Source organism: Myiozetetes cayanensis, unplaced genomic scaffold (assembly GCF_022539395.1).
Source record: "Myiozetetes cayanensis isolate MyiCay16 unplaced genomic scaffold, myiCay2020 scf17, whole genome shotgun sequence".
Taxonomy (NCBI): Eukaryota; Metazoa; Chordata; class Aves; order Passeriformes; family Tyrannidae; genus Myiozetetes; species Myiozetetes cayanensis.
In genome coordinates this window covers 13019867-13044876 of record NW_026087378.1, presented here as the reverse complement: position 1 = coordinate 13044876, position 25010 = coordinate 13019867, and the positions used below count along the sequence as shown (strand labels likewise).

Sequence of the window (25010 nt, the reverse complement as noted above, 5' to 3'; positions counted from 1 at the left end):
GTAAGTATTTGAGCAATAATGAGCTATAAAATGCATAGAATCCTTCTATATTATTCTATACTTGCCCACTTTAAGTTAGGTATAAAATATGCCTCTGCTAGACTGGATCAAAACAGGAAACTCTTCTCTACAGAGATTAGCCTTTATGAATCCTTCTAAAGTACATCTGAACCTGCTCCTCCACAGCAGCCCAAAGGTTATTGGCAATGCACCAAAGAAACCCATGACTGGAGGATTTAGACACTAGCTGCAAATCTGCATTTAATCTCTGTTTACAATCTATCCTCTATTACCATCTGCAGAGTGAAGCTCCCACGTTAAAGATGCTTTTTGTAGCAGTATTGACTGAAAAAAAATCAGTTTAAAACAATATCCTACGAAAAAAATGCTTGAAAAATATACCTGCAATTTAATCTCCTATTTCCTGTAAGCTCTGAATAAAGCAGTCGAGAACCACATAGGTAAGAGTGATTTTGGTAGGTTTTCTAAATTATATTTATTTAAAGTGTGCAGTGTATTTTGTCTGTCTTTCTGAGGAAATTGTGCACTTTGAGGATGTCATGGTCACTGTGTGATAAATATTCCTTCCATTAGCCCTTCAACATGCTAATTTTCCACTTTTTTTTCAGATGGGTGTGGAGAAACTGCATTTTGACATCACACAAACACTCAGTTGCATTTTATCAGCTTTGGTTTTATGTAGGGCAGATGTAATCTACCTCGGAAACGCTGCTCATGTTTAGCATTACCTCTTGATAAAAAGACGCCATAAAGGCTTGTTGTTGGTTAATAATTGCTGTATATCAGAGCCAGGAAATCCGTGGCTGCAAGTGTTTTGTAGCAGCTGGCAATAAAAACTCCAGTGTTCAGACATAACCAGAATAATAACAAAGTGATGAGCTGTTGTGCAGTGAGTCTGCACAGATAAAATCTGCAAGCTTTTTTTAAAATTACGCTTTTGGTGGCAAATTAAAAGATTACAGTTTTGGCATCTGCGGTTTGGGACACGATGCAGCGCTCAGCCCTCTCTCCTTGGCGGGGTGCCTTGGGGAGGATGCACACAGCAAGCAGGGAAAGCCTCGCTGTTCAGAATTTTTGGCCAACAGACAGCTAAAAATCAGTAACAGCTGGGTGCACCCCATCTTCTTTTGAGGTGTCAGCTGGGGGCTGAGCAGTGTGGGTTGGCTGGGGCTGCCCTTGAGGGGGGCAGGAATGCAAGGGCACCGAGAGGATGCTGCTCCTGCATCAGTCCCGAGCCTCCTGCCTGAAAGGACAGGGCTCCTCCAGTGCAGGGCCACTGAGCCGCTTCCCAGAGGCCTTTCTCGTCCTCAGCACCACAAGAACGGGGACCTGTTAGAGCAGGCCCAGAGGAGGCCATGAGGATGCTCAGAGGGCTGGAGACACGCTAAGGGTGTGCAGCCTGAAGAAGGCTCCGGGGAGACTTCAGATCCCTTCCAGGGGAGCAAGGGCAGGGCAGATCCCGTCCCTGAGTGCCGGGGGGTTCCGAGCAGCCCCACATCCCCCACCACGCCCCATTTCATCCGCGGCCCGGCGCGAAATGGCGGCCCCGTCACGTGCGGCCGCCCCGGGGCCCTCCCGGCGCCTGCGCTCGCCCGGCGGGGCCGCGGCTGCGGCTCCTCCCTCGGGCCGCGGACACACCGGGGCGGCGGCGGCGGAGCCTCAGCGCGGTCCTGCCTCTGCTCTGCCCCTGCTCTGCGCTGGACTCTGTCACGGAGCCGCGCCGAGGCGGCGGTGAGCGGGGGGACCCGGTGCGGGGGGGAGCGGCCGCGGGGGATGGCCTGGGCTGCGGGACCCGCACAGGGACAGACGGACCCGCACAGGGACAGACGGACCCGCACAGGGACAGACAGACAGACAGACAACACCCTCCGCGCCTGGAGTCTCCATTCCCCCCTCACACCGAGCTCCGAGGGCTCGGCGCGCTGCGTTTGTGCCATCCCCGGGAGCTGGGGGGGGTGCACCCGGCAGTCGATTTTATAACGTCAGGAGCTTTTGAAAAGGCACGTTTCTGGAGAAATAACAATATTTATTTATTTATTTATTTATTTATTTATTTATTTATTTATTTATTTATTTATTTTCCCCGCGGTGCGCGGGGGGGAACCCTCGAGAGAGAGAGCTTCTCCGTGCCCCTGGGTAGAACGAGGGGTCCCGGCTGTCGGGCTCGGTCTAAAGGCTCGTTCCCTTCTAAAAATCATGCCTCGGTTGAGCACCGGTAATCGAAAATTTTCACCGCGGAAAGCGCAGTGCGTTTGTGTTAAGTTAAAACTAAAACGCGGCTTATTTTTAGGTCTCTTGAGGATGTGTCATAAACGTGCTAAAAAGATGCGACAAATCCCTGGAGAGGGAGGCTCAGAGGCGCAGTTTTGGGAAAAACGAGGACTGATGAAAATAAAAGAATAATTCTCTTTCGGAAGCAATAATGCCACCCAGTAGAAGTCTGCTGGTGTCCTAGATGAAGAAAAAGCTTAATCTTGGGGCTCATCGTTCGGAAGGACGAGACCTTCTGAGATTTAAGCTTAAAATGTGGGGTTTACCTGCTTTTTGGAACGTGGTGGTAGCAGCTTTCCAGGGCTGCCTGCCCTGTGTGCTGTGTGCGCTGCTCCTGTTCCCCAGACGGACCGAATTCTGAATTCCGAATTCCTCAGCGTGGCCTCAGTGCTGTCCCTGGACCGGGAATTGCTTAAAGACGCCGCGATTAATGGGACCGGTCTTTCAGCATGTTAAAAGGCACCTCCGTAAACATTCATTTCCATGGGTTAGAAAGTTAAAGCTTAATTACCAAGATGCCTGCTTTATCCCAAAGGATTTCCCAGCTTGGCTGTTTGAAAGGGTTTTTATGTCTCAGGAATCGCATTTGGTTTTGGTTGTGTTACTTCAGTGTTTGTTTGTTTGTTTGTTTTTTTACTGTCTCTACTAGAAACCTGGTTTTATGGTGTTTTATTAAGTCCTGCTATTGAGAAACGAAAGGGAAATCAAGAAGTAGGAGGAAGCAGTTATTTCTTTGCGGCTTGAATCTGTGATGTGTTGAGTTATAGTAGTAAAACCTCTTTTTTTTTTTGAGCTGATACTGTAGCATGGGAAGAGGTGAACAGCTGCTTGCTTAACAGAGGCACTGCAGACCAATTCTCACATCCCCCCTGCCGCGGGAGAGGTTTTTAATCGGCTTCATTTTAGCAGAAGTTTGTAGTTCTATTACCAGGAGAAGTTGCAGAGTTATTTAACCTGATTTTTTTTTTTCTGAATCCCTGTTGTTGTTTGTGGATTTGAGGTGGTTTGAGTAGGATAAGGTGTGGCTGTGCAAAATACCCGATCACAGGACATGGAGGTGAAAGAGCTTGTAGAGGAAGAGAGCTGGATGGATAAAATCATTGATACTTTGCTTTACACTCATGAGGATGTGAACAGATTTGATGAACCTCATCAGTCATTGAAGTGTTTCATTTCAGTGACAGTGTTGCTGCTGTTTATCTTCGATAATAGTTTGGGTAACAAGCTTAGATAACAATTCACTGTCATTTGCATAACAAGCTTGTATTTGATTGCATCTCTGATAACTAGGGCTTTTTTTATTAAAAAAATTGCTGCTTACATAAATTAACATGATTTGAGGTGCATTGGATGGTTCTTGTGGCCTGGGACACTCAGATGTAAATTAGATGTACACCTGATTATATATTTTTTCTTATTTTTGCTAACAAGAATTTTTCAGTAACTTTTTTTTAATGCATCTGAAATTGCTACTTTCTATCTGCTATGTGAAAGTATGAACTTCCTTCTCTACTGAGGGTTTTACCACACGTCTCTGCAAGAAAAGCTCCCTTCCTCAGGGGGTAGTCTGTGGTTATTCAGCTGTTACAGGTAACCAGTCCAACACTAGTGACATTCAGAAGCCTGCTGGGCATTGTGGGCAGTCTTTATTGACTATCTGTATTTGATACATTTATTACTATAAATGGATATCACAGTCCTTTTCTTAATTTTCAGGTGTGACTTTACTATTAATAATCACTTTTGCTTGCAGCCACACTGAGAAGTGTTGGGAAGTTTAGGACAGGTGGAAGTTTAGGACATTCACTCCTGTGATAGGTGCATAAAGTTTATCACAACAAAGATTTCAGTTATTTGGGGTGTCTTTATAAAAGGAAGCTTAGTGATACGTTTGAGGGTAAAGCTGTGAACAATTGCTTATGCTGGAAGACAGTGAGACACAAACTTGTTTGTAATGTAATATTGAAATAGCGCAGAGGGACCTGGGGGGGTTTTAACGTGAACCCCTTGGTGTGGTGCCGTGGGATCCTCCTTCCCAGATGGCTCGGGTGTTCTGGGAGCTCGTAAACAGGGAGGAGGCTGCGGTGGGTGGTGGTTGTTGCTGCTTCTGCCATGTGACTGCACCCAGGGCCAGGGCAGGTGCTGAGGGAAGGCTGCGGCACGTTTGGTGGTAGCAGCCTGTGCCGTGTGGCCTCTGTGTGCTCCTCATCTCTCACAGTTCCCCAGGCCAAAGGGAAAAACATCACTGTTTTTTGGGTTTTTTTTTTTGTTTTTTTTTTTTTCTTTTAATATTATATTTTTCATTACTCCGAGATTACATCAGTACTTACAGCGTCGTTTACCAGACTTCCCCACTAGTGGTGATGATAATGTAAATACTGGAGAACTTACTGTTTGCATTGTGCCGTTGGCCAGTGCAATGTAAATGCTGTTGCAACACTTGTTTCCCATCAGTTTTGTGCTTAATCTGACCTCACGTTTCTCTCAGTGCCAGTATTTGCAGTGTGGGATGAGCTGCCTTGTGTTCAGATGGTGCCCTTGAGCTCCTTGAATAAAACAAGAAAATATAGAAATTGATGCCAATGTATTTTCCTATAATTTTTGCATTGTATGTAGCATGAGGTTTATTTTTCTCAAAACTAATAAAGGTTTTTGTGGTGTTTTACCTGGACAGGAGGGGAAAGCAGACAGATGCATGTGAGTGCCCCATGGCTGCAGCTGCCTCAGTTCATTCACTTACTGCCAAGTGTGACCTGGAAGCATTCTTTAGGTAAGGAAATTGCTTCAAAATATGTGGTTTGTAAACTTAATACGTTTCTGTGTTGGGTCTTTAAATTGCATCTCAGTGTTTTGCACTCTGAATCATAATGTTATTTATGTACTCTGTTTATATGTGTCATAAAGCTATCTTCTATTTATTAAACGCTGACAGTACTTGTGAAAATGAGTTGTGTGTGCTGTACAGACTGTGCTCCCCTCACAGGAGAGAGAACACGTGGCACTTGTGGACTGTGCAGGGCAAGGCCACCGTAAATGACAGATTTCTTCAGGTGCCACCCACAAACGGAGTTGCTCCTGAATATCAACTTTCTCATTATAGACAAGCATGACTGTTCAGCTCTTAAATCTGCTGGTGTGTGAGCTGAGCAGCAGCATTCCTGGCACAGGCTGCAGTGCTTGAGTTGGATTTTGCAGAGGAGGTGGGGGCTGCTCCTCCTGTGTTCATAAATAACACATGTACTCCACCAGTGTTAAACTTCACAGCTGTAAAGCTGATTTTAACTGAGTAGTTTTCCATAAGGTGGTGAGATGATCTGGGAGAATCTAAAGCCTCGTGGCCCATCTTTTAAAGAAAAACAAAGGAGTTCAGCATTGGAAGGTTTCTAAAGATGTTATTACTGGTTGAACACAATACCTGGTAAACATCTTACATTTCTAAATCTTCTTTTAAAATCTGTCATAATTTAGTGAGGTGTGTGTTGCTGTTCCTGTAGCTTTCCATTAAAACATCTTCAGTAATGTAAAATGGGGAACTGATTGTGGAGGTTTTGGGTGTATTTTCTTATAGCAGACCAAGATACTGTTTCATAATAACATACAGGGCAGTTTTTTTTCATATTAGTGTATGGGAAGATATTCATATGCATTGGTACCTTTTTTCCAGAAACAGTTTAATTGGCCAAAGTATTTTTTTCACTGTCAAGATTATCATGATGCAGCAAACATGCTACTGGAGTAAGACTGAGTAGAGTTGAAAGCCAAGAGTCTTTACATTTCAAAGTATTAGAACTCATATCTTTAACTCTTCTGATTTGTGTGGGTTTGGTATACAGCCAGCTGAAAAAAATAAACACTTCTTACCCAGGTTTGTAATTTTATTAGGTATTATTCAAGAATCCAGAGTTGTATCTGTGTTGCATAAGAGTGCTCATGTGACTAAAACTGCAGTTCAAAACTAGATTTTTTGCCAGCAATTACACCTTCCCAGTAGTAGGGCTGTTTTTCAGACAGTGTTCAGTAAAACTAATTTGCTTGGCACTTGTTGTTGTTGCCTTGCAGAGCTGTGTATCCCTCTCATCTCTGCTCCAGAGTTGGTTTCAGTCCTTCCTAGGGGTTTCCCAGACACTGCAGAACAGTTTTAATTTGGTTGATGGCTTCACAGGTCGGTTCATCTTCTGGGACCCGTCCCTGCCTTCTGGTTAAGGACTCCATGCACACACACAGGATGACTCAACAGTGGGATGGATGTTCAGATACCAGAAAGGTGCTGGTAACTTGACAGGAACCTCCACATTCTTTGGGGTATGTGTGCCTGTAAACCTCTCAGTGAATAGTGCCTGGATTGTATCACGTGGAACTATAATTCAGTGAACTTCAGTTGTGTTTTCAAATAGATACTGTTTATAGTTTCAGTATTCAGAAGGAAATAATTCATATTTTCACAGTAAATACGGGGGCTTCATGTTTGGTAAAAAACTTTGATACATAACCAGTGGATCCTTTTTCTGGCTTTGCATCCCACAGCAGATAATAACGAACTCATTTTGGTAGATTTAAAGGACTGTAGTATAAAATATTAAACATAAAAGTTCTGGACACAACCAGTTTCTAAAGGATGTGGCAGCAAGAACAAGTTCTGGCCATGTTCCATCACCTCTTCATACATCTGCACTGGATGTGCTGCTTGTGGTCTGTAGCCTGACCTGTGGTTTAGAGCAATTCCCTTTCTGGTTGTTCTCAGATGCCAGAACTTTTTTGTGGGAGCCAAATCAGCACCAAAGTAAGTTTCAAATAAGATAGCAAAAATTTCCATTTTTATCAGAAATTTATCTTTAGCCAAGATGTTGCAGATCTGCATGAGAACAGCAGTAGCAAAGAGAAGCTTCTCAACCAACAGAATTTGTTAAATTTCATTTGGTATTGTGGACTTCAGTTGTAGCAAACAGCTAAATTTGTAGTTCCTTTCAAGGAGGGAGGAGGAAAAACAAACAACAGGTATTTAACTCAAAAGGTATTTAACCTTTGCTAAATTTAGCAAGGCTGTGAGCAACTGTAAGAGTTGTGCAATGCTTAATTACTACATCCACACTTAATGCCTTGGAATGCCCATTCATTGTGTGGCTTAAAGCACTCAAAAGTCATAAAACATGGTTGTGTGCATGATAATTTGATGGTCTAGTAGCAAAATGTTTATTCATGCTGAGACTGCATCTCCATTCCATTAGTAACACTGTTAATGTAAGCCACGTGTCTATTCAGGGAAGGAAACCTGTTCTTTAATATCCTTTAAGGAGTGTCTGTAGCTTATCTTCATATATTGCTGATTCCAGTCATTAATGGAGCTTTGAATAGACTGAGTGAAGATTTATAACAACTGCTAAAATAAATTTCTTGGTGGTTGAGATAATTTGTCAGGAGGTTAAACAGTAGTGGAGCTGGTCATGTGAACAGCTCGTAATTAATTGGGTAGGTTGTTCTTTCCCACTTCCCAAAGAATGCACATGCTTTCTTTTCATGAAAATCAGGGTTCTGTGTCAGACATCAGCCAGGCAGGTCAGGTTTTATAAGCTAGGGAAAATGCCAGGGAAGTTTTTGGCAGCTGTTTCTGTAATACTGGGGACTGGGAGGGAGTGGGGTTTTTTTTCCCCTCATAATGAGGATAGTGTGGAAAATTTTCAGTCCAGAAAAAGCATGCTGTGAGGGTTTCCATGGAGGTTTGTTCAGGAAAAAACTAGGTAGTGTGCTCTGTTTGTTCTTGAAAAATGCATTGGAAAATACTTCAGACTGGTTGGGATGGTTGGGAAGAGAGAAGGTCTGGCTGAACATCTGATTAGTGGGACATTTGAGGAGGGGCCTCAGCCTGCTGTGAAATGAAGTGGCATTTGAAACAAAGATTGTTGCTGAGAATTGAGTGAATCACAGAGTCAGTCCAGAATGTCTCGGGGAGGCTGCACTGCTTCAGCCTGGGAGAGCAGAGCTTGTCCTTAGGCTGCTCTTCCCTGAGCTCTGGCTCGTGTGGCAGTTGTCCCTCAGTGAAGCAGATCCATGCAGTTTGCTGAATTCCAAGGTCACTGTCCTTTCTCCTGCTGAAAACCAGCATGTGGACCTCACTTACTTTGCCCTGTTTGATAAGTGGCCTCTGAAGTTTTTTGTTGTTAGTTCTGCAAATATTTTTTTCCCTGCCTGGCATGATTTAAAAGAAAAAAAAAAAAAAAGGCGAAGGGAAGGCGGGCAAAACTTTTCAATCTGACTCTGACACACCTGTTCCAGGTTTATCTGTTTAAATAGAGTTAATGAATTAGGTTCTGTAGTTGATAAACTCTTTAGAAATCATTAGTAGATTCCATGGTTTGACTGCTGAGTTTAAATTTAAACGGAAACATTTTTTCCCCGCTAAATTGAATTGCTGTTATACTTCTTTTTCCCTACAAAATGCTTTATGTACTGTGAAGTACTAACAGATGAAACTACACTTGGTGAATTAACAAACCCCAGGTTCTCCAGATTCAAATCAAGTTGTACAAAGTAAAAGGTACTGAGAGAGAAGGTCCTTGCCAACATCTGTGCACTGGATATGGACGTAAGGCCATGCTTCTTTTCAAGAGTAACGTGCTATATTTAAACTTTATTACTTTGTTATCTCTTCCTGTGTGTCCACTGCCCTGTCTCCCTTCCCCCCCTAATCTCCTGTGTTTTTGTAGAGACCTGCTGAGCGTGAGCCCTTCCAGGAAGCTGAGGTTGGAACCCGTCGGATCGGTGCAGCCCCTGCAGCTTCCACGATGAAGAGAGCTGGGCAGAGACTTGTGGTTGCAGCTGAAGCTCCTCACACCTCACAGCCAAGCAAAAAACAGAAGACTGGTTTACATGGCTCAGTGTTTGGTGACTCTGCCCTGTGCACCTCGATGGACTGGGGCAGCCTCCCCCACCACGTGATCCTGCGTGTTTTCCAGTTCCTGACTCTGGTGGATCGAGCCAGGGCGTCCTCTGTTTGCCGGAGGTGGAACGAGGTGTTTCACATCCCAGATCTCTGGAGGAGATTTGAATTTGAACTCAGCCAGCCAGCCACTTCTTACTTAAAGTCTACGCACCCAGATCTCATTCAGCAGATTATCAAGAGGCACGCTGACCATCTGCAGTACGTCAGCTTCAAGGTAAGCCGTGAGCTGTGGCTGCCGTGTCACGTTCCTGTGTGCAGGGGATGCAGCTGCTCTGGGCCAGATGGATTGAGGGTTGGACCTGGGAAGTCTTATGTTTAAAAACACAACTACTGCAGCAGTTTATTTCCATATGTGCAGGCAGCTTCCTTCAATTTTCCACACTCTAAAACCTCTACAAAGTAAAGAAAGAGCTGTTGTCGTGCAAAGCAGAGGAGGAAGGTGAGAGCAAACAGAGATTTGTCCAAGGTTACTCTTCAGGCTAATGAACTGAGAACCAGTTCGTTGTTTAAGATGCAAAGGTGTTGTCCATGCAGATAAAATGGATTAAATTTAGACTTTGTCGAGTCATTTTTGAGCTCCAAGAATTGGCATTAAAAAAAAATAGGTATCACTGCCTGTTGTAGCACCAGTAGTGTTACAGTACTGTAATAACATGAGGTTATTTGAAGAGAAGACTTAGATTTAAGGTCTCTGAGAAATGCTCAGCAGTCATACTCAGGAAAACTTTCTAGTAGTAACTTTCCTGTACTCTTTCTTGTCTTGAAAAATTCCAATTAATGCTGCACTTTGTCCCTGTGGTAATTGCAGGCTGTCCAGCTGACTGGGTGTGGAACTTGCAGCCTTGGGTATCCGTGGTGCTGTCTTCTAAGTAATACTGAAGGATGACTTCATTATTTTAAAATTGCTTTTATAGGTTGATAGCAGTACTGAGTCAGCAGAAGCAGCTTGTGACATCCTTTCTCAGCTGGTGAATTGTTCAATCAAGACACTGGGTTTGATCTCTACAGCAAAGCCAAGCTTCATGAATGTCTCTAAGGTAATGTTCTACAGACTGTAACCAGGTACTTTGGGCTCATCACTGTGTCCACTTATCCCTGTTTTATTACAGTGAAACAATAAATCAGAGTGGATGAGTTAATGACTGAGTGTTAAAGTTAACTTCTGTCATGTGCAGCAGCGTGCTTTTAAACCCAGATGCCCTGTGCTCATGTTCAGATAAGCCTTTCTTTGTTGCACAGGAAAGGGAATGACTGAGAGGTGATTATTTTTCTGCTTTCTGTGTGTGCAGAATGTGAGGTTAAGAAGCTGAAGTTCTGCCCATCTTTTCATAAGATGTTTTTTCCTTTCCTTCCATTTCTCCAAACAGGCTCATTTTGCTTCAGCACTGACAGTAGTTTTTGTAAACTCCAAGTCATTATCATCAATCAAGGTAGATGACACACCACTTGATGATCCTTCCCTGAAGGTTCTCGTTGCTAACAACAGCGACACTCTAAAACTGCTAAAAATGAGCAGCTGTCCTCATGTTTCACCTGCTGGTGAGTAGTGAATATTCGTGAAAAATGGAGTAGTAAAGTATCAAAACAACAAAGGGAACACACACACACACAAAATCCCTGATCCATGAATCAACTCCTGCTTGGTGAGATAAAGGAGATTAAAGCAGTTGTCAGTAATGGCTTTGCAAGGTGCTCTGAGAGTATACAAATTGCACAAGCTAGTGGTTAAGACTGGAAGTGTTTTCAGTTTCTGTAGTGCCCTCGTGTGTCCAGATCTGGACCTGAACCCACTGGTTGGTGAAGGGCTCACTGCCTTCAGAATACTCCCTTGCTAGAAGGTTCAGAGGGCTTTTGAGTGCCACTTGCCTTTCTCCTGAAATCTTAATGCTAGGGAAAGGGAATCTATTTCCTGTATTCTTTCCTGGAGTCCACAAAAGGTGACTTAATCTGTGTCCTTTGTATTCCAGCAGATGAAGAGCAGTTACTTTGTTTATGTCTTAATTCATGGATGACTCTGTTTTAACGGGTAAACAAGGTTGCTGGTGGTGATTTAAATAGTGTAGGTGAAAGCTGAAGGAAGAAAGGAACAGTGTCAACTTCAGCTGAATCAGTTGCTGCTTCAGAGCTGACAAAATTCTGCATAGGGAAGGGCAAAGAGGGAGATGTGCAGATCCAATAGGAGTGTGACTAGTTAGACTTAGGTCTTTTACTGCTAAATGTTAATGGCCAAAAGCCTGTAAAATGTGGATATCTAGAACTTGGATATTTCAGGGGGTTTGGATATAGGCATGAAAACTGAAACCAATAGAATTAGAACTTGCTCGAGCTTTACAGCAAACAACTGTGCTTATATTTGCTTTTCATTTCACAGAGCAATTTTTCTTGTTCCTCAGGCATTCTTTGTGTTGCTGATCAGTGCCACGGACTGAAGGAGCTGGCTTTGAACTACTACATCCTCAGTGACGAGCTCCTGCTGGCTCTGTCGAGCGAGAAGCACGTCGACCTCGAGCACCTCCGCATCGACGTCGTGAGCGAGAACCCCGGGCAGGTCGAGTTCCACGCCATCAAGAAGCAGAGCTGGGACGCTCTCGTCAAGCACTCCCCCAAAGTCAACATCGTGATGTATTTCTTCCTGTACGAGGAGGAGTTTGACGTTTTCTTCCGGGAGGAGACGCCGGTGACCCACCTGTACTTCGGCCGCGCCGTCAGCAAGGCGCTGCTGGGCCGCGTCGGCGCCAACTGCCCGCGCCTCGTCGAGCTGGTCGTGTGCGCCAACGGGCTCCAGCCCCTGGACGATGAGCTCATCCAGATCGCCCAGCGCTGCAAGAACCTCACGGCCATGGGCCTGGGGGAGTGCGAGGTGACCTGCAGGGGCTTCCTGGAGTTCGTCAAGATGTGTGGGGGCAGGCTCACCCAGCTGTCCATCATGGAGGAGGTGCTGATCCCGGACAGCGATTACAGCCTGGATCGGCTCCACCTGGAAGTCTCCAAGCACCTGGGCAGGATGTGGTTTCCAGACATGATGCCGACGTGGTGAATTCTCTGTGCGTTCGTGGATGAGGTGGTGGGATCAGGGTGTTGCTTTCTATGCAAGTGAGGAATTTAAACAGGAAATGTGAAAACTTGCTTCCGGATCTGAGGTTTTCTGCCTTGAGAGCCTCTGGTGGACTTAACAGCAAAACACTCTAGAATATTAATTGTATATTGAAATAGGAAATAGATTAAAGTGTACTTACCAGTTCTGAAAGTATGTCTGTGGTTTACAGGTGCTGCAAACCTCAGTGAACTTGGGCTTCTCTGAGCTTCAGTTTAAATGTTCCATTCACTTTATAGTGGTTTTGGGGTTTTTTTTCATGTCTTTGTTTAATCTTTCTGATGTAGTCAGAAGAGGAATAGAGTAACTTTTTTCCTTTAGGAAATCTATCTTTATGGAAAGCTGTATACAACTTGGAGTACAGTATTATTTGTCATGATGTTTTATATAGCTTTTTTTATAAATATTCATGTTTTGATTGTAAAAGCTTGTACATTAAAATATCCTGGCCTGGGTTAATCAGCTGTAATCTAGTTTAAACTCATGGTATTATATTAAAATGTTAATAAGCTGAAACTGTAAAGTTTTTTTGTAAGCATTACATTGCACTTTAAATAATTCTGTCACAGAAGTGAAGCTGTTGAGAATGCATTGTACAGTATGTTGGTCTTGTCCTATGCATTGAAAGGGTGGGAAAGAGACTTTGTTAAAATTAACGAATGTAAAAGTTTGTAGCTGGATTGATTGCTGGAGCGAGTAATAAAGCACTTTGGAAACTGTGGGATATAAGGAATAGCTTTGGATTTGGGTTCAGGTCTTTGTGGTCGAAGGCTGATGTCTGAATGCTGTTCCATGCTTTCATTATTGGGAGATGAGAAGGATTTCATAAATGTGGCTGGTGAGAAGGAAGGAACAAATGGAATACAGTTGTCTTTGATCCCTGTCAATTGAAATCCAGGATTTAGAGCACTTAAATCACTTGTCATTGACAGGCCAGGATGGCCTGTAGTGATCTTGGCTGTGCTGTAAGCCCTGATTTCTAGAGAAAGGATTGCTGGAGATGATCCTGAAATATTTCATTCAGGACTGTTTAATACTTGTTGCTACTAATTGTTTTTTAAGAAAAAAGATTTTAATATATTTATTTTCTTAAAAGGGGAGAGGCACGATGCGTTGATGTAAATTAGAGTCTGTATTTTTGTGTTGACATTTTGCTCACTGGAAACTAAAACTCACTGTATATAAATTTTGCTGTAATCACTTTCACGCTGTACTTGTTCTGTCTTCCTGTTGATAATGAGAATTCTACATTAATTAGCTGGTGGTGATTGTCACTGTCATGTGATTTTTGATGCACTAATTTTTTTTTGAGCTTTTGCTCTGCTGGCTGATCTTAACAATTGAGGCCAGCTGGTACTTGAGGGGGGAAATCTGGCAGTCATGCACCTTCTCTGCCACATGAGGGGGTAGCTAGTTTGCATTTTAGCTGATTTTTCAGACTGTTTGAGAAAGCTTATAACTAATCAGTGCTAATTTCCCAATTCTCTCCAATGAAAACTCAAACCTTTTTCCCTTATGTGGGCCTCTGCTAGAGACACTGCTTGTGTACCCCTCAAAATAGTGAATCAGTGATAGCACAGACCTTTTCATGAGCAGAAAAAACAACTTTTGGATGCTGAGATGAATTTATTTAGAATTTACTGCATTTCCATTTCACTCTCTTTGCCCTTTCCCCCTTTCGAGGTTGCTGGTGGGGTCCGAGTGGTCGCAGTTCTCGATGTGGATGTGAGATGTGATGCCGGGAAATACTCTTTGCATTGGCAGCATTCTCCCAAGGACTTGCCCCTTGGAAATCGCACCGCTGTATCTTATGGGATGGATACAGAGTAGTTTTACACAGAACCCTGGTGAAAACGAGGAGGGACAACATCAGGTGACTGGTGAAGCATTTGTTCTTCTATGCTGTATTTCAGAAATATTAACAATTTCTGTCTTATCCTTTCCACTGAGATAGCAATAGTGAAAATACCACAAGAGCAAAGCCACTGTGGTCATAAAAAGTAAGTGGTGGTTGGAGTAAGTGGCTTGGTGGAAGAGGGGAGATGGAAGGCAGGGAAAAGGTGGGAATTCCTGCTTTAGTAAATGGAATGGCTCAGACACACTCTGGCATTGTAGCAGGAGCAAAGGCTCTGCAAGTAGGTGGATAGAAGAAAACAGTTACCTTACTTAGGTACTTGCTAGCTGCAAGGTAATACATCCTGTGTGGCCTCAAAGACATGAAATAAAGAGCAGCTGTTTACCTGAGCCTCGGATCTGGACTCCATCGTCGATGGCATTTCCGTTGTGGAAGAATTTGATGGGCCCGGAGAGCTGCCCGGAGAAGGGGGCGTACACGGTGGCTCCATCAGCACAGATCACATCCACTGCCCCGTGCTTCCCTTTGCCATTGCGCCTGCAGGCAAGGAGGGAATGAGAGACAACCCCGTGTTACAGAGAGAGATCAGGCAGCACGTGGTGATACTGGAGATGGGTTGTTAATGGAAATAATGTCAGGCTGGCTGAAGGATCAGTAAAGGATTTTTGGTGTAGGTGGTTTAATAGGGTGGGTGACCTGTTAGGGCTGGAGAAAAAAATCCCTTCTTCCAAGTCTTAAGTTTGGTTGTATGAAGGACGTCAAGTCCAACTTTCCCCTCAAGTCAGGACTGTTCCCAACACCAAGGCTTAGCTCCAAGCAGAGAGGCGTCATCAGCAATGTGAGCAGCCTAAAAGTTTCCTCCTGTCCAACCCAAACCCTCAAAGCTGTGATTCTTAAAGTAACTTAAACAGAGTTTAACTCTCATTTCAGTGGAGGGACAACAAAACCCCCCGTGGTACCTCGGAGCTCCGTAGTATCCGCAGCCGTACTTATCGCAGCCCCTGATCTCGTTGGTGGGATTCCCAGCACACACCGCAGCCCAGTGGCCACTGTTTTGTTGTGGCAGTGGTGGGACATCTGCACAGAAACACAGCACAACAGAGTTAGCTGGTTGATTGTTTTAAGCCTTGCGTGTTTGTAACTGCCGTGTTTCAATACACTTGGGTAAGAACGCTTTGGAATTCCATCCCCCACGTGCGGTCGGATTTTCCTCCACAAGATTTGTCATCTTTATAGGAAATGTGAATAGAATGTACAACTGAGCTGGATAGTAATATCTCATACAAGAAACACGCTTTAAAGACAGAAATTCAAAGAGAGAATCACAGGTCCTTGAGTGCAACTCTATTCCTATTCTGGGCTGGTTTTTGTTGTTGTTCGGGGTTTTTTACCGGGCGTAAGCAGGTGGGTGGGATCGGAGTGGTCGCAGTTCTCGACGTGGATATGGGAAATAATGCCAGGAAATACTCTCTGCATGGGCAGCATTCTCCCAAGCTGTTGCCCCCTGTGGATATGGCCGTGGTACCGGATGGGGTGAATGCAGACGAGCTTCACACAGTAATCTGGAGGAGACGGAAATGAGGTCAGGAAGCATCAGCTGCCTCTGCTCCTTGCGAAAGCAAGAAGCATTCCCTGCCAGCCTCTTACTGGAGACTGCAAGGGAGAAGCAGAAATGTCATCAAGGTACCAACAACTGTGAAATCAAAATTACTGGATTTGCTGTGGGAAGGACATAAAAAGAGAGTTGGAAAACAGGGACAGGAAAACATCCTCTCAGCAAAGCTGAGGTCGTATTTCCAATACATTATTTTTACTGCTTCCTTTTTTTAATTATTATTTGGGGTTGTTGTTTTCCTGCTACCTGTTTTTCAACTCCTTTCTTCCCTCCTCTCCGGGAAAAGCATAGGAAAGGACTACATCCTGCCGCTGCTGCCTTCCCAAATTTCAGCGTGCTACAGAGGGCGTGACACTCATCAGCACCGTGCTTGAACTGAAGAAACCTTACTCAAGGAAATGGAGTGATTATCTGTGGGCCCCTGCTGTTCATTACTTGCCTGATCCCCTGATTTGGACTCCATCATCGATGGCATTCCCGTTATGGAAGAAGCGGATGGGCCCGGAGAGCTGCCCGCTGAACGGCGCGTACACCGTCGCCCCGTCCTGGCAGATGACGTCCACACCCACATGGATGTGCTTTCCCTTGCCACTCTGCCTGGAAGCATAAATCCATCATTAAAGTCATCTGTCAGGGTTAATGTTACGTGTCGGTGTCAGATACACATCTCCCAGGGTTAATGTTGTGTATCCTTATCAGATACCTGAAGCTCGTCTAACGAAATTGCTGTACCTGCAATCAAATTAGAAAGCAGCTTTAGCCTTTTTAATTTTTTGTTTAATTGCAAGATGTTCACATTACTCTGGCCTTCTTTAAAGGGGGGGGTGAAATATCAAATGTAAGCTTATTTTTAATTTTCCCAAGTTCACAGGGTATTTCAAGGTGTTACAGTGAAGTACAAAATACATCTCTGCCCATGGGAAATGTAATCTTGTGTTTGGCATTTTCTCATTTAGAAGTTGGGAGGTGACATGATGAGGATGGGAACTTCTTATAGAGCCTGGGGAGAGGAGACAACAGGAAAATGCAGGAGAAGGCAGGAGGCATTCTACTTATAAAAGCATTTTTCAGGGAAATATGACTTGCTGTTTTATGAGGCCCCTCTTTAAATACAACAGATCTTCTCTCATTCTGACTGTCAGCTCTGTTTAACTTACTCTCTCCTGCCTGAGAATGTCATTTGGGAAAGCAGCAGTGAATCCCAGACTCCCAGTGCCCACCCTGTTACCTGTCAGCGCCGAAATTCCCGCAGCCGTATCTGTCGCAGCCCCGGATTTGGTTGGTGGGATTCCCGCTGCAGATCGGGGCCCAGTGTCTGTGCTGCTGTTGGGGTGGGTGTCCATCCAGCTGCTTGGCAAAAACTTCACGTGGAAAAGAGGAAAAACAGGGAAAATTCAACCTTGTTCTGTCCAGGGCAACACAGAGTGTTAAGGTGCAAAATAGGGTGTTTAAAGAGGAAGACCTGAACTCACAGGAGTTTGAATCCCAGAAACTGTAGGTAAAAGGATATTATACAACCTGATGTATTGATTTGATCCTTTTTTTCTTAAGGTCTTACTTTAAGCTATATATACTAAAAACAAAGATTTTAAAAGATAGTTTGGGAAAGAAATCAAACCAGTGGTGCCTCGTTGATGGTTGGACTCGATGATCTTAGAGGTCTTTTCCAGCCTTAACAATTCTGTGATTCTTCATGACACCTCTAATCACTTCAATATATGACTCTTAACACCCACCTTATATTTTAAATTAGTCATAACTGTGCAAATTACCATAATTCTTCATACAACCAGATTGAAAAAAATCACCATTATTTGCTTTGGAGTGAATTTCAGTAATTCATTAGTGTCTGCCTAAACCCAGTCAAGACAAACTGTCACCCAGCAGCCCCAACTCACCAGTGGACACCAAGCTGACCAGAGCCACCAGACTGAGAGCTGGCATTTTGGGGCTGTGTCACCCGTGTTCTTCGATCCAGTCAAAGGCGTTGCACAGAAAACACCCGGGCTATTTATGTGGTTTTGAACAAGTCTCTTGTCTTGGCCAATCAGTCTTGAGCAAAGTGTTACATCTCTGGGCTGGTGGTGTTGCCATACTCAGCCCTGGGGGGGTTGGGAAAGGCAGATAAAATAAAATAGCGGGGCTCTTGGCACACAGGAACAGAGGGAAACGGGCAATCCCACATTGCAGGAAACTCCGGTTGAACCGTCTCTTATAACACCTTTTCTTCCCCTTCCTGAAGTAAGGGCACACTTAGGCCAAAAATGGCATTGGGCATAGCAGGAGCATTCACTTAGGCTAAGAAATACAGATGCTTTTGCATGGAAACATGTCTTTTTGGTTTTTTTTCCTTGTTCAGCTGAAGTTGTCAATTATGTCACTTAAATCCATGAAGTCCTTTCACTGACACTCTAGTTTTTGGCAGGAAAATTCTTATTAAAACATCTTCAAGTTGCAAACCCAAAGTTCCATGGGCAACACTGAGGTGGAGTTCAGGAATTCTGGGTTTTAAGATGATTCATTTAATACCTGCTTGGTTTCAGCTATGGGCCTGTAAATCAGGCTCCTTAGTGGAGCCTGGTAATCAAACCCATCGGAAAATAAAGACTCTTGTGGGTGGTGCCTGCCCATTCCCAGCTGAGGGGGTCTCCAGTGGGATTTCTGCAATAATGATCTCAACCAGATGTTATTTCTGATTTATTCCTGACTGCCAGTTTGCACTAGCAGAGTTTTAAATGTCTCACTAGGTAACTTTTGCCTGAAGAAGACCTGAAAAACTAATTATTTTTATAGATTTCTGTGAACTCATATGCTCTGAATTTTACCAAGCAAGGAATTGCAGCCCTTCAACCCCCTCTATAAAGTCTTGGGAAGGAAAAGCTCAGTGTAAAGCCAGGCTGATGGGCACGAGAAGGGAGGTACAACCATGTCAAAGGTGCACAGACCCTGAAGAAACTTCCTTGGCTCCTGTTTTGCAGTCTGGCATTTGTAAAATGGCTCTAAGCTACCCATTTATTCTTTGCAATTTTTTTTTCCCCATCTCCTCTGTGTGCAGAGCTGACTCCAAATTGCTCATAGCTGTGTACATCTATTTTTTTTTTTCCCCCACTCTATAAGAGATCTCAACAGCCTTGTTCTTTGTGAAACACATCAAAATGCCCTTGCTACTGTGATGTAACTTGTGGGAAAGCACTGTTAAGACACCAGTTTTCAGTGTATGATAATGCAGTTGATAATGTCTCGGCGTGTCCCCCACCTCTCCAGGGTGAGCTGGAAGCTGCAGACCCTCCCCCTGGGGCAGGAGGAACCTCTGAACCAAAGCTGGTGGGACTCCTGTGTTGGGCAACGAGCTGTGAATGGACAGTTGGGAGGTGCAGTTGTGAAAGTCCCGGAGAGGCTGCTTGGCACAGGCCACCAGAAGGGTATGGAACAACCCCCTGGCATTGCAGGCCCGGGAGCTGCAGTTGCACCATTTCCTTCCCTGCAGAGGAATCAGGCTGAGCACATGGGAGCAGGGGGCTGAGCTGGGAACTGCTGGCTCCCTGTGCCAGGGCCTCCCCACCCTCACAGGGAAGAATTCCTCCCCAGTATCCCATCTAACCCTGCCCCTGGCAGTGGAAAGCCATTCCCCCTTGTCCTCTCACTGCAGTCCCTCTCCAACACTCTTGGAACCCCTTTAGGCACTGGAAGGGGCTTTCAGGTCTCCCCAGCCTTCTCTTCTCCAGGCTGAACATCTCCAACTCTCTCAGCCTCCAGAGCAGAGCTGCTCCAGCCCTCAGAGCATCTCCATGGCCTCCTCTGGACTTGCTCCAGCAGGTCCATGCCCTTCTTGTGTTGAGAGCCCCAACAGGCAGTGAAGGAATTAACCTGATGTGGGTGCTGAGCACTCCCCTCCCAATTGAGCTGTGACAGCAGGTTACTGAACACCCCTGAGAGCTGTTTCCCTGAAAAATGAATGACATTTTTGGAGCCAATCATTACAAAACGAAATGTGTTTCAAGAACCGAGTGCAGAAGAATTTGCTTGTGCCACCAGCAGCGCAGGCTTTTGGGGTGAAAATCCAGCTGGGCACAGTGTAATCCAAAGTGCACTGGCGAATAATTTCGGGTGCTGATCATTGAAATAAGGGGGATTTTGCCCCAGCAATTGACTAAGCCTCGAGTACAGGGCTGAGATTGCAGTTCTGATGGGATATCAGCAGGCTGCGCTGGCTGACCAGCCAAAAAGCGGGGCTGGGAACGTCATTTTAAGGAGATGCCAGGCTGTGGGAGACGAGAGTACCCTGCCTTTCCTCGTTGCTAAGTGTGAGCTGAAGGGGAAGCTGGAGTTGTGCTAGTGCACAGTTCTGAGTGGAGGCTCCGTCTCAAATTTACTTTATCATCAAACGTTCTTCCTAAGCCTGAGCTGGGCAGGTTCCCACAAGGAGGACTGAGGAGCACAAAATGTCTTTTTGCTGCCCATGTCCTGTCTCATGGGGAGGACAAAGCTTTGGTTGAATCCTCCAAAAGTCCTTCAAGGCTTGGGGAAATAGAGGGGCACAGTGTAGATGTAGGCACTCAGTCTGGCACCTTGTGATATGAACCTGTAAAATAAAAGGGAGAGAAGGAAAATAATCTCTTAAATATTTCCAAAACCATGTATTTTACCAGCCTTTTATTTCCCTCCCAGAGTCAGCTGCAAATTGCACTTTCCCTTCCTCTACACCCAGTTAGTTTTTAATAGACTGGAAAGATAAAGCTGGATTTACTCACACTGTTTGCCCCAACTGCTCTGTGGGTGACACCCCCAGATAAAACTGGAAGGGGTTTATGCAGGAGCATCCCACATCCCTGTGCTGCTGGAAAACCTGGGATTAAATAACACGCCCTGAAGAGGTTTGTGAAACCCACACCAGAAAAGTGCTGGGCTTTGTCACTGATGGGCAGGTGAAAATGGAACCTGTAGAGGAGCAAAGCTGGGGTGTTGCTGGAGGCTCAGAGCCCTGAGCAAGGTCAGCTCAGTCTTCATTATATTTGCATGGAGAGGTGGGGGCTTGATTGGCATCTTCCCTTTTCAAATATAAGCTGATAACCGGGTTAGAGCCTGGGATTTTAACCAAGTGAATCTTAGGTTGGAGTCTTTCTTTCCTGTGGGCAACAACTTTGTGACAAAAATTTTAAAAATTGGTCAAAGCTGGAGAACACTGGGCAATTTTACTGCAATACTTCTTCTTTCAGAGTAAAAAAAAAATGAAGGAAAAGTGGGCTTTTTTTCTCCAACAGATTTTCACAGCTCAATTCTATTGATTTGCTTTCAACACCTGGTCATATCTGCCCCCTCAGGTAGGGCTGAATATTTATATGGACATGCTGATTTTTCATTCACAGCAAAACTAAAGCTGTTCCTGGGGAAGGTGAATGGGACACAGCAGGTTAAGCACCTCTCACAAGTGCAGCAAATGCATTTCTGTAGCTTCTTAGAAGGAAAAAATCATGTCAAGACACACACAGCCCTCACTGAAGCAGCTTCCCTGCTTCTCCAGGGCTGGAGTTGCACTGGGAAATTCGTGAGCCTGCAGCACTTCCAGAGCACTTCAGCCCTGGACACTCCCAGTAGCACATTGGCAGCCTTGGCCCGAGAAACCCTGTCCTATTAACAAGAGCTTGTTGTCCCAGGAAAGTCTTCAGCTGATTTACTAATGGAAAGAAATGCCTCACTTGGACAGAGAGAAACCTGGGCGTGCCAAGGCAATCCTGAGGCAGGAGTCTGGAGAAAAGGAGTGACTTCATCACTGTTGTTTTATGGCTGTGCTGATGGGCCCCCGGGAAGATTTGGGTTTCAGCTTTGTACAGGTTTTTTTCTCCCCAGCTGCCTTAAAAAAAAAGCACAGCCCAGCCCAAATCCTGTGACAGCACCAAAGAAATTCGAAGCCGTTTGTAGTGAGGCAGCCCTTTCATAATGTGATTTTCCATGTTCTGGCACAAGTGAAATTCCTGGCTTATTGAGGAAATCTTGTGTTTGGCTGCAAGGAGAGCAGGGAAGTCCAAGAGGAGTGAACTGCAGAGGGGCTGCTGAGCTTGGGGGATCCACCCCCTCTGCCCCCCTCCATCCCCAGCTGCTTCAGCCTCATCCACCAGGGCATGATGTGCTTTAAAGCAGATTTTCCTGCTCATCAGGTGTCATACCTAGAGAGGGGAAAAATCCACTAGACAGGAAAATTTTGAAACACTATGTTTAGACAGAGCATGTAGGAGAAAAAATGGCAGCAGCTCCCTCTGTGTGATGCTTCTCTCGTGCCCAGGGCTCAGCCAAACCGAGGCAGATAAAATTGCATCAGCTCAAATTCGTTTTGTTAATTACCAATTTTATTAGAGACATCAAAAGGGAGAAAAGAGTAAGTGAAGTAATTTTGTGCATTTCCTCAGAAGCTCAGAAAATGAGCTTGTTTAATTCTGTTACTAATAAATACCCTGAGGGCCAAATACCCTCCGTTTCGAGTTGCACTCTGGGTTTGGAGCAGTGGAGGTGAACGTGCCATGGGGAGATGCAACAGGGGAATCCACCAGCTTCAAGAGCATCCTTCAAACACATCACCAAGGTCATCAGCCCGTGACATCTCTGATCCTCCTGTGACCCTCAGGAGAGCAGGCACCACCGCTGCCTTCTGCTCCTGTCCTCACTCAGGGGGGTCACCAACACACCTGACCATAAGAAGTGTGCACCAGCTCTTGTGTCACCCTGGGGAATTGAGGTCTAGGAGCTTTGTGGACATCTGGATTTCCAGGTTGCACGTGGCTTTCTCTGTGGTCTTGGAACAAACTTTTTCCTGGCTGCCATTGATGTGTGGGAGAGGGGAGGACGGGGAAGGTCAAGGTTCCTGGCACCCCTTTGGGACAATTTTTGGCTTTCCTTTGATTTTGCCAACTGAGGTGAGGAGCTTTTTACCTTGAGTGAATTATCTGCTGGCATTTTGCATGATACCCAGAGACAAAGAGCAGGGAGGTAAAGAGTGATGCATGAAGGGTCTGTGTGAGCTGGGCAAGAGCAGTGGGTGCTTTGCTCGCCTCCTCTGCACCCACCAGGCTGCATTTCATGGGGGTCCCTGAAAAGAGACAGAGGCAAGATGTCTGTGAGGGAAAGGCAACTCTCCTTAGCTGGGGCTGCAGAGCCTGGATAGCGTGTGTGTCTTGAAGGGGGGGAAAAAAAAATCACAAAAAAATACCCCAAAATCACCAACAACACCCCAAGCACTGCAGCTCTGGAGGCTTTGCAGGACACCCTGTGCTGTGGGAATTCCCACTGCTCTGTGTTTGGGGAAGGTGGGTGTCTTGTTTGCAAAGGGGTGAATAAGTAGCAAAACTGTGAACTCCTCATATTCAAGTAAGCACCACAGAGCAATCAAATTAAATGTAATTTGAGTAAGATTAAATTTAAAAGACAATGACATTAAATTCGGGCTCTAAAACTCATAAAACTCTCTAACAGCAGTTTCCAAAATTGTAACCATGCTGAGATCTAATAAAGTTTTCATTAAGGAGGAAGTGTTTGACTCAGCCTGTCACTTAGCAATGGGAGGGTTGTTTTCCCCTGTTATGGAAGGGATGCAAGTAGCTGTAACAGTTTTCTTTCTGTTTTACCAAGCACCAAGGCATGACTGACGTGGCTGGCAATGCTCTAAGGGCTGTGAATGCCCAACTTATGCAAAAAAAATGCTCTTTTCTCCAGCACCCACCCCTTTGACGTTGAGCTTTTGGTGACCCAGGTGTGCTGAAGCTCTGGGGTTTGCTGCACCAGCATAGCCACAACACATTAACCCAACACAAAAGATCCTTCTTGTTTTCTACCAGTTAGTGCAGCCTGATAGACCCCAACATGCTTAACAGACCCCCAGAGTCAGAGTGAAATCCCTGGGTCTGGGTGGATTGCAGCGAAGGAGAGAGGGCGGTTTGATTACCTAAACACCAGGTTTGGGAAACATCCCGCTTTTGCAAGACTCCAGTTTAAATTCTGACATGAATTTAAGGGAAGTAAGCCCTGGGTCATAGTACTGCAGATGCCTGTTATCAATGTCTTATTTTTCCTCTTCTTTTGTTCTTTTCTGATGGTGGCAAATGCCAAATGCAAAAGAGCCTTACGAGGAGATAACGAGCTGCAATCCCACGTGCCAGCACATTTTCCCTGAGTTGTGTTGTCCATGTTTCCTAGAGGCTGCAGAGCACGTAAAAGAGGGCCTGAATTAGAAAAAAAAAAATCTGCCTATGGGGATAACAACTTATTGCTTCTGTTAATTTTGCCTATAAAAATATAATAATTTGGATGAACCAGAGGGCACTGTGGTGTCCAAAGGCATCTATTCCATCTGCACTCCCCCTTCTCTGATAACACCTTGGATCCCCAAACAAATAGGAATAAGTTTAACATTGAAAAGTCTTCTTTAAATAATTTTTTTTTAAAGGAAATGTTGTTGTTGTTGTTAGCATATAATGGATTCCTGAAATGCAGCATCCAGTGTGGTGACTGCTACTCTTTTGTGTTCAGCAGATTTTCTTTCACCTTTTAAGAGGAGCTGTTGATGGATTTAAAAAAGCTGCAGACAGAAATGTGGGGCAGGTTTTGCTGATAAGCAGAGGCAGATGGCACCTCTCCTTCTCACCTTTGTGCTGGCAGAGCCCTGTCCTCACTAAAGCACAGCCTGTGTGGGGATGGCCTCTTGGCAGGTCTCTGAAAGGGAACCATATAATCATAAACCACTGTCTAGCCTGAAGTGCTGGAAGTGTTTAAGCTATCACGTTTCCATGGCTCAGTCAAGGGTATTTTTAGTGCTGGTGGAGAAAGTTGCTGACTCTGGGTCAAGCATTCCCTCCTGAAGTTTGTGGTCCTGATTCAGGGAAAATTAACTGTTTGTTTAAAGGTTTGTTATGGTGAAGCTTCTCTGCCATTCTCTGCCCAAGCCTTTCCATGGATTGGAGGCATGAAGGAAAACCACAACAGACACCACTTTGGTCAGCACCACTGGCTAAGGGCTCAGCCTGCTCTTCCATGCATGCCATGGAGGAGCAAACTTCCAGGGGACATCTGGGGAGGGTCGCTGGGGGGTGGAGAAGAGCTCTGTTGCATGCAGCCAAGCAGGGACTGGCTCGAGAGTTTGGCTCTGGCAGATTGGAGGTGGGTGCTGATGGTTTGACAGCACGTGGGAGGTGTCCAGTGCAGGGATGAGCTGTGAAGAGCCCGGAGATGG

The 25010-nt window shown here is 45.0% G+C and overlaps 2 protein-coding genes and 1 non-coding gene across 4 annotated transcripts; 1 reads left to right on the top strand and 2 right to left on the bottom strand.

Moving 5' to 3' along the window:
• The first annotated feature begins 1608 nt into the window (after positions 1-1608).
• On the top strand, positions 1609-13536 carry LOC126638478 (F-box/LRR-repeat protein 21-like). Of its 2 annotated transcripts, XM_050312411.1 has the most exons (8): positions 1691-1752; positions 2312-2547; positions 4967-5062; positions 6455-6594; positions 8994-9443; positions 10144-10266; positions 10597-10768; positions 11623-13536. In XM_050312411.1, exons 4-8 carry the CDS (start codon positions 6538-6540, stop codon positions 12264-12266), a joined length of 1446 nt encoding a protein of 481 aa, XP_050168368.1. In that variant the 5' UTR covers positions 1691-1752; positions 2312-2547; positions 4967-5062; positions 6455-6537; the 3' UTR covers positions 12267-13536. The 2 variants fall into 2 exon arrangements, with proteins under 2 accessions (XP_050168367.1, XP_050168368.1); XM_050312410.1 differs by lacking the exon at positions 2312-2547 and having other exon boundaries at positions 1609-1752.
• A 367-nt stretch (positions 13537-13903) lies between these two features.
• On the bottom strand, positions 13904-17777 carry LECT2 (leukocyte cell derived chemotaxin 2). Its single transcript, XM_050312419.1, has 7 exons — positions 17692-17777; positions 17022-17154; positions 16233-16390; positions 15570-15740; positions 15138-15255; positions 14564-14715; positions 13904-14167 (listed from the first exon to the last, which is right to left on the bottom strand). The coding sequence occupies exons 1-7, from the start codon at positions 17735-17737 to the stop codon at positions 13977-13979; spliced, it is 969 nt and encodes a 322-aa protein (XP_050168376.1). The 5' UTR covers positions 17738-17777; the 3' UTR covers positions 13904-13976.
• Positions 15150-15260, bottom strand: LOC126638582 (small nucleolar RNA SNORA5). Its single transcript, XR_007628640.1, has one exon. It is a non-coding gene; the product is annotated as a small nucleolar RNA SNORA5 (small nucleolar RNA).
• Positions 17778-25010: the final 7233 nt, after the last annotated feature.

Bases quoted from the DNA above. Each gene is read 5' to 3' on its own strand.
- LECT2 (XM_050312419.1), bottom strand. From the start codon at position 17,737: ATGCCAGCTCTCAGTCTGGTGGCTCTGGTCAGCTTGGTGTCCACTG. The intron at 15,741-16,232 runs GCAAGTAATGAA...CGTCTCCTCCAG, and splicing joins AGTCCAAATCAGGGGATCAG to ATTACTGTGTGAAGCTCGTC. The intron at 14,716-15,137 runs GTACCACGGGGG...CCTTGCCTGCAG, and splicing joins GGATACTACGGAGCTCCGAG to GCGCAATGGCAAAGGGAAGC.
- LOC126638478 (XM_050312410.1), top strand. From the start codon at position 6,538: ATGTTCAGATACCAGAAAGGTGCTGGTAACTTGACAGGAACCTCCACA. The intron at 6,595-8,993 runs GTATGTGTGCCT...GTGTTTTTGTAG, and splicing joins GAACCTCCACATTCTTTGGG to AGACCTGCTGAGCGTGAGCC. The intron at 10,769-11,622 runs GTGAGTAGTGAA...CTTGTTCCTCAG, and splicing joins TCCTCATGTTTCACCTGCTG to GCATTCTTTGTGTTGCTGAT.